At 42.3% G+C, this 15244-nt stretch overlaps 1 protein-coding gene across 6 annotated transcripts in view; it reads right to left on the minus strand.

The window, feature by feature from the left end:
- iqsec1b (IQ motif and Sec7 domain ArfGEF 1b) overlaps window positions 1–15244 on the minus strand; it is a 204842-nt gene that overhangs the window by 11009 nt on the left and 178589 nt on the right. For all 6 annotated transcript variants that reach the window (XM_087178921.1, XM_087178920.1, XM_023424628.2 and 3 more), the window contains 7 exons: window positions 10900–11179; window positions 5654–6915; window positions 4784–4945; window positions 2593–2715; window positions 1504–1670; window positions 865–1004; window positions 197–226 (listed from right to left, as the gene is read on the minus strand). In XM_087178921.1, coding sequence (XP_087035047.1) covers window positions 197–226; window positions 865–1004; window positions 1504–1670; window positions 2593–2715; window positions 4784–4945; window positions 5654–6915; window positions 10900–11179 — 2164 coding nt within the window. The remainder of the gene's footprint in view (window positions 1–196; window positions 227–864; window positions 1005–1503; window positions 1671–2592; window positions 2716–4783; window positions 4946–5653; window positions 6916–10899; window positions 11180–15244) is intronic.

Below are 15244 nucleotides of genomic sequence, written 5' to 3' on the forward strand. Positions count from 1 at the left end.
ACACACAAAAAAACACCATCACTGTTTCTGAGCCCGGTCTCTCGGTGCCTCGCAGACGGCTTTCAAGGTACTGACGAACAAAAATAGCACTTTCTAAAATCCACAGTCGTTACATCTGTTTCATGAAGCCTCTGGGTGTTTTACAAATAATTCCTCTCAACCGTGAGATGTAGATGAAAGAAAGAGTAATACTTACACAGCCCAGACCGTGGTGTAAAGAGCCGATCTACGGAGTGAGCGATACATACAAGAGTCATTCTACAGGGATCAGTGAACACGTTCGGGAACTTTCACATTCCCGATACACCAAAGAGAAGACATTCCACTTAATGTTCAACAATAAATACAGGAGATACATTTAAAATCTTTCCTTTTAATATGTTGTGTCTCCAGTTTGTGTCAACCTAAATGATCATGATAACGTCAAGGTTCCTTGGACTTCTGCTGATTTGTGTCACTAAAGTGAAGGTAATTTGATGAAGAGGTCATCCAGGTCCAATTGAACACCTTCCTGATTGTTGTTAATCTTATTTATTATTACAGAGCTTGTCAGGGAGCACTTTTCTTGGCTGGCACTCTGGGCAAAAGACATATTACAGTCATTCAGCACGAAGGTCTCCGGCCCTGAAGAATTGATGTGTCACACAGTGGAGAAAGCAGGTTCAGATAAAGAATGCGCTTTCATTTCTTTTCCTCTTCAGAGGAGGTTGGCTGCGGGTAAGCTCACGCTCTCTGCGACAGATTAGAGGTACATTGGGTAATTTGGTTCTGCATGCTCTCTGCTAGATTCAGGTCTTGAAGAGAGGGCAAGATAAAAGTAGTCACACTCTACATGCAGGAGCCCAAGGGCAAACTCAAGCTTACCGGCTTCTTTCCAACAATGAGTTTTTCCACTTTCTGAACCTGGGACACATGGTCTTCATTAGTCTTGAGCTCCCGCTTGCGAATCCGCTCATATATCCCTACCAGCATCTCCCGGGGGATGTCCTCCCCATCATCCACTCCTGAGGATGAGAGGGAAAAGAGAGAGAGAGAGAGAGAGAGAGAGAGAGGGAGGAAAAAAAAGAGAAGGATTAATGATTAACTCAGATTTATGAGAGTTGATGAACGCCTGAATTTACTTATACACTGCAGTGCATATTTCTGGCAGTGAGGACACAAACGTCCTTCAGAGCTCGCTGAGGGTGAGTTCTCCTCCACTCAGTACTGTACTTTAATTACTGACACTCCAATAGGCAGAGAGATGAGTTAGCCATGCCACAAACTCCCTCTTAATTCCCTCAAAATCTGTTGAGGGCAACTAAAAAGTGCTTTGCCTCAACAGCAAAGCATTCTTGACCATGACTTATAAAATAAAATTAAAAAAAAGTTTATGCCATAAATATTAATGAAAGCGAAATGCATGTACAAAACTCAATTTGAGGTAAATCTTTATCCTTGATGCCTCGCGGTAATGTCTCAGGAGAATATTGGTTTTGTGACAGGGAGGGTAGGACAAACTACCTCGAAGGTTCTTCACAAAGTCCTCCAGCTTCATCTTCCTCTCAGGCTTGACGTTGGGGCTGTACATGTCTGTGTTGAGGAGGATGATGGCAAAGGCCAGGATGAAGATGGTGTCAGGGTTCCTGAACTGCCGCACCACACCGGGGTTGCAGATGCAGTAGCGTTGGCTGCAAAGAGAATATCGGACACAGAAACTGAAATGAAGATTTCCTCCTTCAAGGCAGAGTGAAGCAGTTAAGCTTCCTGTTTAGTGATTGGTTCCGCTTGTGGGCAGCGGTATCAATGCTGATATTGATATTGAGCTCTCCCCCTGTCTGTGCTGTGGTCATATATAGTTAAATAATGCTTCATAGCCTCAAGTCAGAAGAACAATGCGCCAGTGCTAGTGATTGAAGACTGTCAATAGAGCCTGCAGCCATCAGACAGGCCATTTAACAACTTTCTGAGTCGCCATAAAGCGAGCTCGTGATCATATCCGCGCTGTGCTGTAGGCGAGTGCCAGATGATCAGTTATCATTATCTCCTCAGTGTAGCAGTGACTGTGGTGTTTACTGAGGCCACAGTGTCTTCGCTCAGTGCTGATTGAAGCTGATTCTCCATGGCTACCAGATCACCTTTCTACCAGAGGTGTGCAGGAAATAAACGAAGAACAAACAACATCAACATCAACTTTTTTTAAACCAATTTTCTCTAAATCATTTTCAGCAATGATCTGGTCGAACAAAGCCTGGATTTAAAATGGCTTTGCACTGCTCCACTGATCTCTGCCTGCCAGTGTTTCAGTAAGACGGTGACTTCTTGGTGTCACCTCTGTTTTAGAGGATAATGGTGTTTTTGAAGCTGTGTGAGACTAGCTTGTGCCGTCCATTAATCATACACGCTGTGCTGGTGTTAAGACTACACATGGCAATGAACCCTGTAATGATCATCCCGTCACATAATCAGTGGGTCTAAGTTGATGTAAGAGCCTATTTGTAGAAACATCGCTTTATTCCTCCTTGATGTGGACTTGGGTTGATCCAGTCACTGATTCTAAGCTTGTCTGAGAGCGGAAAGCCGTGACACGTGTCGCGCCCGCAGCTTTCTCACCTGTAGGCCTCGATCAGCCGCTCAACCTTCTGCGCTTCTCCCTGGACTCTGATGTGAGCCTGGAATTTCCTGAGCGCTTCGTCCAGCTCCATACTGGAGAAGTCCATTTCATCCACCACACAGCTGGTGAGAAACACACAGTCAGCGGCAGGAAGACCATTAGTTTGGATAGCAACATATAGAACACTGTGTCTAATATAAATATAATGAATATCAAAACCTCTGTGAAGTCTGTGAAAAAAAAAAAGTTTCTTCATGGTAAAATAGGAAAGCCATTTGGTGATGAGTTTTATGATAACCAATCTAAATTAAAGGATTAGAAACGCATGTATTGTCTTCATTACAGTAACAAGCCACTAGATATTTAAAGTGTCCCATACAGAAATGTAATATATGACATATATGTCCCTATATCAAGAGCACTGTTGCTGTATACGTCAACTTTAAGGGGATATATTATCATCACATATATACAACTTCTGGATATATTAAGATAAAAGTTTATGACAAAATGAAATACCCATTGTAAAATGTGTATATTTACATATACTAAGAATATCTATATAATGTATTTTTATATGGTACAACCATATTGGTTAATGATATACACTTTATTTATATATGCAAGTTTATTAAAACAACAAGATTCCATATGTTTATACTGTATATGTTTCTCTTGTTTACTTTTTAAACTCATATTAAAGATACATAACTATCTTTTATATTTACATATATAATATCAGAGTTATATGATCCACTCCTCTGCTCAGTGTGCGTCAGTTCAGCTCACCTGCAGAGCTGCTGTCATATTAAACTCCATAATCAGCCTGAATGGGTCTAATGTTTCAACCTGAAGGACTCACACTTCATTGTCTTGGTTGATCATGTGTGATGTGAAAACATCAGATTTCCACACCATCACAGGAAATAGAAGTTCTGGGAACTATTTTTTTTGGCCACTTGCAGAACTCCTCAACAACTATAAAGTACGCTCAGATGATTTATTCATGATCACCTTATAAAGTTGTTATGGCTAACAAGTTGGCTAACAGATGCTTATTTACTCATCCAGTAGACGGGGCGCAACATTAGCATTCATTTGGAGTGGTGTTTATGGTAATGGTAATATATGTATGGTATGATAATCACTGTCCTTTTAGCTCTGTTTTGGTGTCAATCAACTCTGGAGGGAAATATGTTTTGTATGTATTTTCATTGAGTAGTCACTAACTTTATCTGGCTGCTGTTTGGTGCAGGGCAGGTATCGTGCACTGAATGTTTAAGATGCTGGAAACAAAACTGCTGGGTGGTGAGGCCAAACCAAGCAGTTAAAAAAACAGGCCCTAAAACCAAAACAATGAGCTGAAAGATGCTAAAAAAAAAGCTCAACAGAGCTGAGGGGAACTGCAGAGCTGGATGACTGACTGATGACTAATCTGATCCAATGTTCATATACAATTATTGATTTGTTCAGCTTTAATGTAAAACTACTTACTTGAAATAGGTTCTTTTTCGCTCGGAGCATATATAATTGCTGAGGTGAGGATTGTGACTTGGCTCTCCAGAGCCCTCATACCTTGCATAGGATTTATAGACGTTTTCTCAAGGAGCTCTTTAGATATGCCTGTCAAACAGACACTGACGGATCTTTCTTGGCTTTATCCTCTCCTGAATCTCAATGGGACCTGATAGAGCCGCTGTGCTTTTAAGTGCGACTCAGATAAGTCCGTCCAGTCTAAAGCATAAAATCGAGCCACTATTTGAATAATGCAAAGAGTCACTACTGGAAAACGCAAGATCTTTATGACATCCCCTCCTTATTAAGAGGACTGCAGAATATAAATGGAATCTGTAAGTTTATCTGAGCATCACAGCAACTTCCTGAGTGGATTCTATTTCGGTTTATTTCCTGGATGCAACTCGAGTCATTATGTTGCACTCAGAAACTCTAAAGACAGTTTGAATGATAGTAGATTGCACACTGGCAACCTTCTTTGCAACTAAATGATGACTTATAGTTAAGTTCCTGGGAGGCACATAAAACAAGATTCTGTGCTCTGGCATAGGTGGTGGGATAAATCAAAAGTCTGTTTAGAGAATCTGGATGTTTTCATCTGCACCTCTCTGTGATCTGATCCGCACATACAAACACGTCAAAGAGGGCACAAACATGAACCGCTTTCAGACTCACTCGAGGACATCCCGGTTGAACTGTTTCTGTCTGTTACCCAGGAACTCGCCAATCATCTGCCTACTCAAGCCCTTCCTCTGAAGCAGGAAGTGGGCCACACCCACTGGAGTGTCTGGAACAAAGTTGCGCTCGATCAGATACTGGATGCCTTTTTCTGGTTTCCTGGAGACACGGGAGAGGTTAGAGAGGGAGAGAGAGAGAGAGAGAGAGAGAGAGAGAGAGAGAGAGAGAGAGAGAGAGAGAGAGAGAGAGAGAAAGAGAGACAAAAAGGGAAACAGTGAGGACACAATCCAAATCTATGATTATCCTACGGCACTCCTGCCCCGGGCCAAATGTGTGTCAGATGAGGGACAGGATTTAGGGGAGGCAGGGAGGGGGGTGGTGGAATGAAATAAGGCTGAGAGTGGGGAGGAGGAGGAGGAGGAAGAGGAGGATGGAGCTACTTTTCTCTCTGGTGTTGATCACAAATGATTAAAAGAAACTTAATGGCCGGCTCTGAAAGAAACCAAATCCACAATCATCTATGATTAAACATAATCACACAGGCTCAGATGAAGATGAAGTGGGGCAGAATGAGTCCCGGGCTCATTTGCACCTTAAGTAGAACAGGCCGATAAGTTATGTTTCAATCAACATCACAGCATCAGCATATTTATCATACAGAAGAGTTTCATGTTCTTCAACGGAAAAATTTTCTCTCAGCCACAAGTAATGGACTGGATCTAATTTACACAACCTCTTCCATCCCTCATTAGGTATGTGATGTGTGACTGTGCAATTCAGAGGCTAAAAAGTGCAAAGCGATGTATCAGATTGTGTCTGGCTCTATGTGCGCAGTTTGTTAATGATCTTGTGTAGTGGTGCGCATACTTGTTAAAGAGGTTCAGGCCGATGCGGTAGTGTCTCTTGCGGATGATGTCATTGCTGAAAGCAGGCGAGTCCCAGCTGTTGCGAGTCTCTTTGTGGTACGTCTGCTTGCTGAGCGTCTGCTCCCTCAGACTGTCTCTGGACGAGGACTCGGAGCTGCAGTTGATGGTGTCGTTGGAGTTGGATGTGCTGTTGATGCTGTCGTTGTCGCCGTCGGAGAAGTCCGACTCCGACTTGCTTTGCCGGTTTGCTGTGCCGTTGATGGCCAGGTGGGCCTCCAGTTGCCGTGGCCGATGACGGGGAGCGTCGTCCTCTCTGGAAGGCCCGCGGGGTGGCAAACCGTGGCTGATGTGTTTGGGGCTGCTCTGCTGGTTGCTGAGGCTCCGTTCGTAGGCGTTCTGTCTCTTCAGAGAGCTGCGGTCAGAGCGGTCGCTCAGCTCCACTGAGCTGTCGCTGGGAGGCTCAATGGTCAGCAAGGGTAGGTGGTCTACCCGCAAACGTTGCTCTTGGCATTCCAGAGAAGGTGTGCTGCGACAGCTGGTGTCCGTGTCTCCTTTCTCATCCTTGTGAGCCAGAGACCAATAGTCCTGGGAGGAGTTGAGGGAGCGCTGACGCAAGTCCGATTCTGTGCTGGAGGGCCTGTCTACAGACTGAGACAAGGGCAGGGGTGGTGACAGTTCCTCTTCATCAATGTAAAGAGTGACATCACTGTAAGATGCCGTCATCTCATCCAGTTTGCGGTGTTCTGAGGCGCTGTGGGAGGGTTTCACCTGGCAGCTGACCTCCCTGTCCATGTCCTGGTGGCCTCTCCCTGTGTCCGAGTGGCCGTCGTCACCGTGCAGACTGCGGCAGTTCAGAGCGTCATCTATGGACTCAGCTAGAGATTTGACCTGCCTGGAGAAGGCGTCTTCTAGTTCTGTGATAGCGTCTGTGAAGTCGCTCTGCGTCGTGGGGGTCTTGGCCTGCACACCCATCTCCCCACCATGTTCGGACTGCACCAGCGCGCCGATTTTGGTGCCGTCGTCTGTTAGTGAGACCTGCTTTCCCTCGAAGTAGGAGCTGTGGACTTTTTCAGGCCCTTCAAAGGAAAACTGCATTCTCATATTGGATAGGACAATCCGTCTGGACATACGGTTCTCAGACATAGAGCTTCTAAGACGCTCAAAGTTCTTGTTCATCTGATACTGGCGGAAGGCTGTCTGGATGGTGCGGGCTGCATGCCGGGTTATGAAACGCCCACCATATTTACGCTCTAGCATCTCCACCTGCAGACAGAGAAGGACAGATTGTGTCATAAATCCCCCTGAGAAACAACTGGGAACAGTCTAAACAGTATGTGTTCTTATTATCACTATAAGTGAAAACAGGGATGAGGAACACATTATTATGACAGGTACTGTATTTTGGATTTTATAGAACCCGGGTGATTCTTTGGATCTTTCTAGTATGAAAAGCTAACACTCCTGTCGACTTTACAAGTGCGTGTTAAAATGTAATTGTTCATTGTTGACATTGGAAATAGAAGTTTAACAAAACAATTTAAATTCAAAGTCCATTTACTATCTTTTGCTGGAGTTTACAATCACAACTCAGTCAGCTGTCATCATGTGACATGTGAGGCAAAAAGGGGTTTTAGCTGCTGACAGATTATTTGGTTAGTACTTAATTTGAAGCATACTGAAGGCCCAATGTCACTAAATGACAACTGAGCCATCTTTAAAGGTCCCATATTTTACACTTCTGTGTTTTATTTCAAGTGTTGATCCATAAGAAGATATTTCTGGTTTTAAGCACCACAAGCTCTATTAACAACAGGTCGGTGAGCCAATCAGAAGAGAGGAGTCTCTCTTCTGATTGGCTGACTGTTTTCTGAGTGATCTGATAAAAATATAGCACATTTTAGGTAAACACTCAGAGAAACCAAATCCTTGTGACATCACAAAGTTACAGAAGTCCTGACAGCTGGTTTTAATGCTCAGTTTCTGAATACAGGCTGTGTGCATTTCTCTGTGGACTGAGCACTTTGATACTTTCACAGCATTAATATAGAACCTAGACCTGCTTTATAATCAAACAACACATGGACATCTGCCTTTAGACTATATGGGAAATTTCAGAGAACTCAGCCAACTCTATCCTCTAATGAAGACCATGAGATGCAGTCGAGAGCTCTGAAAAAAGCCCACTAATGTCGTCCAGACCTAGACCCAGACAGATTATTTTGTCAAGTTGTTTAATGTTTGCTTTGATTCATTTCAGTTATAGTACAATGGTTTCCCATGGCAACCTGTTTTGATATAGAGACTTCATTCATTCTCAGATCACTCCTGCAGCACAACACACTTCACTGGCTTCATCAATATGTGTATATTCCAAGCAATTACACTTTGGCAAAATATGGGACTTCTAGCTGAGCGCTGGAGCTGATCCCGTCGGGGCGGCAGGATGAAGAGTATCTGACTGTAACTGTGATTTCATTACAACCCCTGCTACATAAGCTGATCAGAGCAGGGAAACTTCAACTGTTTTATAGCTTTTATAGAAGGTAGATTTTGTGTGTATGAGTATGAAATAAAAACAAAACCTCAGTTGTGAAATGACTGGAAAAAGCCTATTTTCACCTGGCTACTAAAGTAAGACTATTACCTAGGGAACACAGACTGGACAGAATGAAGAATAGTGCCGTCGTCTTATCTGCTTTTGTCACAGCTTAAAAAACTCAAGAGGAGTGAAGGTGGCATTTAAAAATGGAAGAAATTTAAGGCTTATTAGACTCAAACAGACCCCCAGGGAAGATGGATAATGTTGAACTGTGATGGGAACCCAGTTTGACTGATAAATGGGTAATGGCCTAAATAATGATGAAGAAATGCTCTTGAAAGAACTACCAAATACAGGATTTATGAGACAGATATGATTATAGCTGGGCACTGCAGTGCTGTTAGACATTAATTAATCAAGAAAAGACTTACTAGAAAAAAAATGGATTAAAATATAAACTTATTAATAATGGGTGTTACAGTGTTTAAATATATTTTATTAGAAGAAGAGCAAAAATTACCACACCAAGGAATCAGTCAGGATTATGAACTGAAATGACTTAGAAACAGATCATTACACTGAAGTTATACACCTATAATTAGCGTCCAGGGCTATATCACGTTAGCCTCCTCTCTCAGTCCTGTACCTTTTACACACTGACCCACTTTTCCCACATCTGGACTCGTGGTGTAAAATGACACTAGTCATGTCTCTCTGCTCCATGTGAAGGCCAAGGGGGACTCAAACCATGACAGTGAGTCTCACTACAGGAGGCTACAACTGTCACTGCTCAACAAGAGGACCAGTGTCCTTCCCACACAGACACAGCTATATGGCCATGAGGCCAAACCAGACCACTATTATCTGGCTCGTATTTGACTGTCATGAGGAAATTCAGCCTGACAACAGCTTGTAGTAACAGATAGTAACCTTTAGATAATATAATATGTGTAAATAGGATGGAGACGTAATTGATTACATTGGTAATTCATTATCATATTTCTAATGAATAATTGAGAAGGGTATTTTGTTACATTTTGACCAGCATTATCTGACGGTTACTGCATTGTCATTGACCTTGCACTAGAGCTCTTCATTGCGCTGCTTCAGGTTTCAGTTCTGTGTGTCGATATGTGTATGTGTGATACCCGAATGGATTCAACTATTTGGTGCATGATGATCTTCATAGAGCAACAATTATGTTTTTGGTTTCAGTTAACTGTGAAATGAAACGTACTGCTCCTTTTTTTAAACTCTGGCCTTTCCAGTAATTGGTGGAGAATGTTTCCCTGTTGGAGTCTGTTTGACCTGACCACATCATGGATCAGGGCTTATTAGCCTCAGGTGTATTTGGACCATGGGTTCATTTTGGATCAGGTCCAAAATATTGGACCTGGGAAGATCTGTACTCTGTAGCTCCTCTGAAGAAAAACATTTTACTGATAAAGAAGATCACAAAAAACAAGTTGTTTAATGAAACTTAAACTGAGGTCAGATTTCTTTCAGTTCAGGCAACCTCACCCATTTGAGCTGATGGCTGATAGCTGGATAAGTAGCTGTAGGCACATATAAAAAAAAGCAACTGATGTTATCATGAACATTCAAAAAGAAAGAGGGCTGTGCACCAAAGGACCATGTTACCGCTCAGAAAATAAGAAAGACAGTGTTATAAGCACAGGTAAGAACCATGTTAGTGACCAAACATGCTTGGCTTCTTTGGCTGTTTTCTTCTTGCCTCTTGTTCACAGGCGCCAAACACACTCCAGCTGATGTTTGATTTATTTTCAACACAGATCTATCTCCACCCTTTATCCAGTAATAGATTATAAGCACTTAACTGCAGAATGTTGGCTAGATTTGTGAGGACAAGCTTACTGATACCAGACCACACGGTTCCCACGACTACTTTGTAGTAAAAACCTGCTTCAAACATACTGTTTTAAACATACTGTATATTAGATATTCTTCAGTGGATTTATGGCACTTTTAGCTGAATAGTGTGAAAATGTTCTGCACAGTTTGCAACATTTCACCTCAGCACATGACGCAGTTGAACAAACACTGTCTGTTTGTATTGTGATATCCTGGTGTGGGTGCCACCTCTTAGATTTAGTTGTTGTTGAGTTTTGTGTTTTGTTTTTTTTTTATCACTGCAAGTGAGACACATGTTTGCTGTTTTAAAAATGTGACACCTTAACCAGTTAGAAGTAGTTAGTAGAACATAAACAATACAATACAGTACAGAGAATTAAACCATGTCCGCTAAAGTCTAAGGAAGATCTCTAATATGGCCAGGGGGGTGTATAACATAGATAGTCTTTAGTCCTTATTTTTAATCAACTTTCATTGGTGTTTTATTGTAATGATATAGTGTGTTATCAATTTATAAAATTCAGTTAAAATCAAAGCTGTGCAGAGTAAGTTTTATAGTTGTTAAAGCTAACGTGTTAGCACCTACTTACACATCCAGAAGACACAGTGATACTAGCATTCATCCTGAGTTAAACTCAACAAAATTCACCAGTGAATCAAAACAGTCACGTTTTTGCCCAAACAACCAAAACAATAAGCTCAAAGATGCTAAAACGCACAAGAGGCTAAAACATACTATTAATATTGTTATATGGTTTCACACCTATCACTCAGCCCTACATTAGGTGTTCACAAATGAAGTTGTCCCTGTGTTTGTGTATCTCGCCCCCTCTCACCTGCTTGTCCTGGAGGTCTGATGAGAGCTCATAGCTCTCTGACAGCGAGCGGGAGCGCTTGATTGCCTCTTCCTCTGCCTGCTTGCGAAGGATGGACTGGGAGTGCTGGAGCTTGGGTCGGCGGGGCCGCAGGTGGCCCGGCAGCAGGATGTGTCCGTAGAGCTGGCTGTCCAGGTGGTCGGGGCCGAGCCCGCCACTGTGGGTCACTGGGACGCAACTGTAGCCACCGCTGGGGTCCACAGAGGCGCCCACCTCGCTGCCTGGAGCATCACCTTCCACACTGTAACACACAGAGACACACAGCAGCACACTGGGTTAGTCTGCTGAGTCATTTTCCTGAGGGCTTTGTGTTTCAGCATGAAGCACGTGACAGATGGAAACAGTGAACTTTGATACTGCTGGCAGGGTATAAATATGAGTGAGAGAATTTATAGCAGCAGTCTGAGCGCTGCCGGTTGTCTTTACACATACACGCAGAAAATAGCTCAAATCACCCCGAGCAGCTTAAGACTGAAAACTGTATCTTGATTAGAAGAAATTAAATGACTATGAATACATTATGAATACCAAAGAAACACATAAAGCTCAACTGACACTGAAATCAACTGCGTCTTAATCAGCAGCTCATTCTTTCAGCAAAAACAAAGCAGCACAATGTCAAGTGTGATTAAAGCATGTGAAGCGGCGCCTGGAATATTAAGATCAATAAAGATCTTTGTGTACTCACAGGAGCACAAACACAGACCTGGACAGATGATTGGATAAACCCTGGCGGCGTTGAGCACCGCGTGCCACGCCAGACTGCAGCGGCTAAATGTCAACCACAGATCTATTCACTTCCTCCACACCTCTTACACTGCTGTGATTAGCTGAGAGGGCTAAGGTGCACTGTGCTGCGGTACCTGGAGACATCTCACTAACTGCTACCATGAGGAATCAAAGCAGTTTTTACTGGAAGTAAAGACAGAAACCCGATCTGACTGCTTTTCTAATGTGTGAAATAACAAGCCGTCCCTCTCCAGAGACACACGCCTTGATTGGGAGAAGTTAAGACTTTTTCAGATCTGGGTGCCAATATAAGAAGATTAAAATGAATGTTATACTGTATATAGAAATTTCAAATGAATGCAGAAGCCAGCTAGGCAAAGAGGAACTGCTGACATGAGAACAAGGAAGGAATCTGAATATATCCTGAACCAAAGTGAATACATATTGGTATAAGTGTTAATGATGTATTAAAGTGCTCAGATTTCTTCTACACATATCAACACACACCTAAAACAGACGGTATGGATGTTACAGATGCAACTCTGCAGATGAGATGAGAGATTATGGCAGAATCCCTGCCATTAATCATCATCAGTTAACTTATTGTTATTATTATTATTATTATTATTATTACTATTATTATTATTATTATTATTATTATACACTTTTAAACTGGAAAACTCAGAAGACTCACATTAAACAGAATAATCAAAACTGAACAGACCCAGTAGACCCCAAGACGCTAGTTTGTGATTGTCATCTCTAAGCCTGAGCCTAGAACCTCCCCCTCCCACACACACACGCACACACACACGCGCACACATACACACGCACACACACACACATGCACAGAAGATGTTTCGCAACTGTTTTCACAGGCTGAGTAGTACTCCTGTGTAAAATCAGTGGAGTGCGGCTTTAAATACCTTTTTCATCACATTGATTGATATAAAAAAATCCAACACTGCAGTAAAGCAGTCCTGCTCGTTGATTTGCAGCATTGCCCATAATGGCCTATAGATGTGTCTTAAAGTTGTAGCTACGAGTATGGCAAAATCCTGACAGCTGACAAATTCATCATCTTCTGTTTTATTTACAGAGTAATACAGTAGAATAAACAGTCCCAGTTATGGCAGCATCTCTGTCGTCCACTGTCGTCAATGTTCGGCTGGTCGAGTGACGTCAAGTCAAATTTATCTCAAGAACACATTTAAACACAGCTTGAAATCAACAAATGCCAAAATATCCAGAAGTAAAACATCTGTCACTGTGCACGAGAACTGAATATTTGCATTTATTTACAATGCCACAGTGAATTCATGTTACAGGGTGGAAGCCTATTGTTGTCTACGTAACACCTGACCTTGTATCAACAGCACGGTCGATCAGTCTGAGAGAGGAAAATGTCTCCACTTCACCAAACAAAAGCAGGGGTGAGGCGATACCTTTTGTTTTTTATGTAGTTCCGGACCCGGACTTTAAAATTGACAGATGACTTCCTGAACTACATATTGCCAGTTAAAAACTATGGTGAAAAGTTTAGCTTTTCTACCTCAAAGCAATTTTTTTTTTTTTTTTTTTGCAAAGTCAGATCAATATTATTTAATTTTGTTTGTCAAAAGCTGATGGATGAAGTGGAACGGCTCAGAGCAAGGACATCTATCTAGAGACATCTATCACTATCTAACCTTGTCAAATAACTGCACCTCTGTGGGAGAAAGTGTCAAGGTTAGATAATAAAGGCTGAAATAAATCCTTTAATAGGAAAGAGATGTGATGTCCAGGAGAGGCTCAGAGCTGTAAACACATGCAAGGTGAAATGAGTAGTAAAAATGGCGCCTGTCATTATTCTGTACCAACAGACTACCAGAGGCATTTAAACCAACTTGTACATCATTCATGCACATTGGATTTTCAGTGAGAAAATATTGATGCAAAAGCTGCATTTAACATTTTGGTGGGATGGGAAGGATCTTATCACCTGCCTTGAATACTATCACGCCATTAAATGGCTGTAGGTCTGACCCCAATGTCTCGAAGCTTCTAAGCCTCAACTGTTGCCATGGCAGTCAACATCCTAATCAGTATTTGAATGCTGTGATTTTTTGTTTTTCAATTATAATATATGCATAACCAAAAAAACGCCAGATAGCCCATGAAGTAAGAAACAGTAATTGAACATTATTCATTAACATTAATTATTGGGACACAGGGACAGGGACACACATGACCATATGACAAGTTTACAAGTTACAAAAACGCTAGCAAGACGTTGAAAAAGTCTAACTTCCAAATTTGTGAAGATGATCCACAAAAACTTGAGTGTCAGATAAACCAGAGCAAACAGGCATAATCACAAATGTACGAGTGCGTCTGTAAGCAACAGCTTAGTTACGTAGCTCAGCCACCGCTGATGTTACTGTGACGCCTGAAGTCTGTTTTTTGTCCTCGTCTTTTCCTGTCTCTTATCAGCTGTCATCTGGAACAGAGAGGTGGTTTATATAGGGCCCCGCTCCACCTCCACCCAGGCTCAGGAGGCTGTTATCATGTGTCGTCATGGTTACAATTATAAACGTAGAGTGACTTGGGCAGGTTACGAACAGCTGTCTCTCGCTTGAAAGCGTGTTTTGTCATCGCACCGGTCCACCCCGACCTCCTTTGCAATGCAGACTTTGTTGCTCTTTATACAACATCACCAGCGTCGCACTCACTTCTGCTCCTGTCATAATTACTACAACCGGTGGAGGTCACCTGATGATAAAATGGAACTCTGGGTTGGAATAAGCTGCTTGGACAGACGACCTATAGGGCGGTTCTTTCAGGGGAGCATAGTGTGGACGATGTGAATCCTCTGGTAGGAGGAGTTTGCCCCTTCTGAAGCATCATTATGTCAACTAGAGGGATGACAACTGATAACAGACATTTAATAGGTGTTAACATTCAAAGCGGTGGCGTTATCCAGATCGGTGGATCCTAATCTGGGTTTGGGGTCCTACCGAGGGGGGCATAAGATAAATATATCTCGAGATGATTAAAGGCACAAAGTAAAAGAAAAATATTGTTCCACTGCTCAACTTTTTGAAATATTTCAGAGGGTGGGCCAGAGGGTGTCGTGTTGTACAGACTGTAAAGTCCCGTGAGACAAATGTGTGATTTTGGGCTTTAATAATAAAACTGACTTGACTGGACTTGTTAAAAACTGGCCAGTCGGACGTCGTCACGCCTCAGCTTAAAGTGAAAGTAAAGCAGCGAGCCTGGCTCTCTCTGAAGTTCAAAAACATGTCGTTTCTCATGCGTTCAATTTGTACACGAAATGTTAATGTGCTGGAACTGTTCCTGGACGAACAACAGCTCATTGTAGCTAAATGAATCACTACCTGACTCCAGCTCAGCAATAAACTCACAGACATGAGGCTGATACTGATCGTCCGGTAAAATAAAGTGACAAAGTTCCTATAACTTAGTAGTTTTGGAGCCAAAACCAAAAGAAACATTAACCATAATTCACAAAATGTCCTTGTCATTTGTAGCACTTCTGAAAGCCAGTGACACACATAAGCCATTAGAAACGACCTAT

This window comes from Seriola lalandi, unplaced genomic scaffold, assembly GCF_002814215.2.
Source record: "Seriola lalandi dorsalis isolate HSWRI2012SDOR001 ecotype SW California unplaced genomic scaffold, Sedor1 jcf7180002054748, whole genome shotgun sequence".
Taxonomy (NCBI): Eukaryota; Metazoa; Chordata; class Actinopteri; order Carangiformes; family Carangidae; genus Seriola; species Seriola lalandi.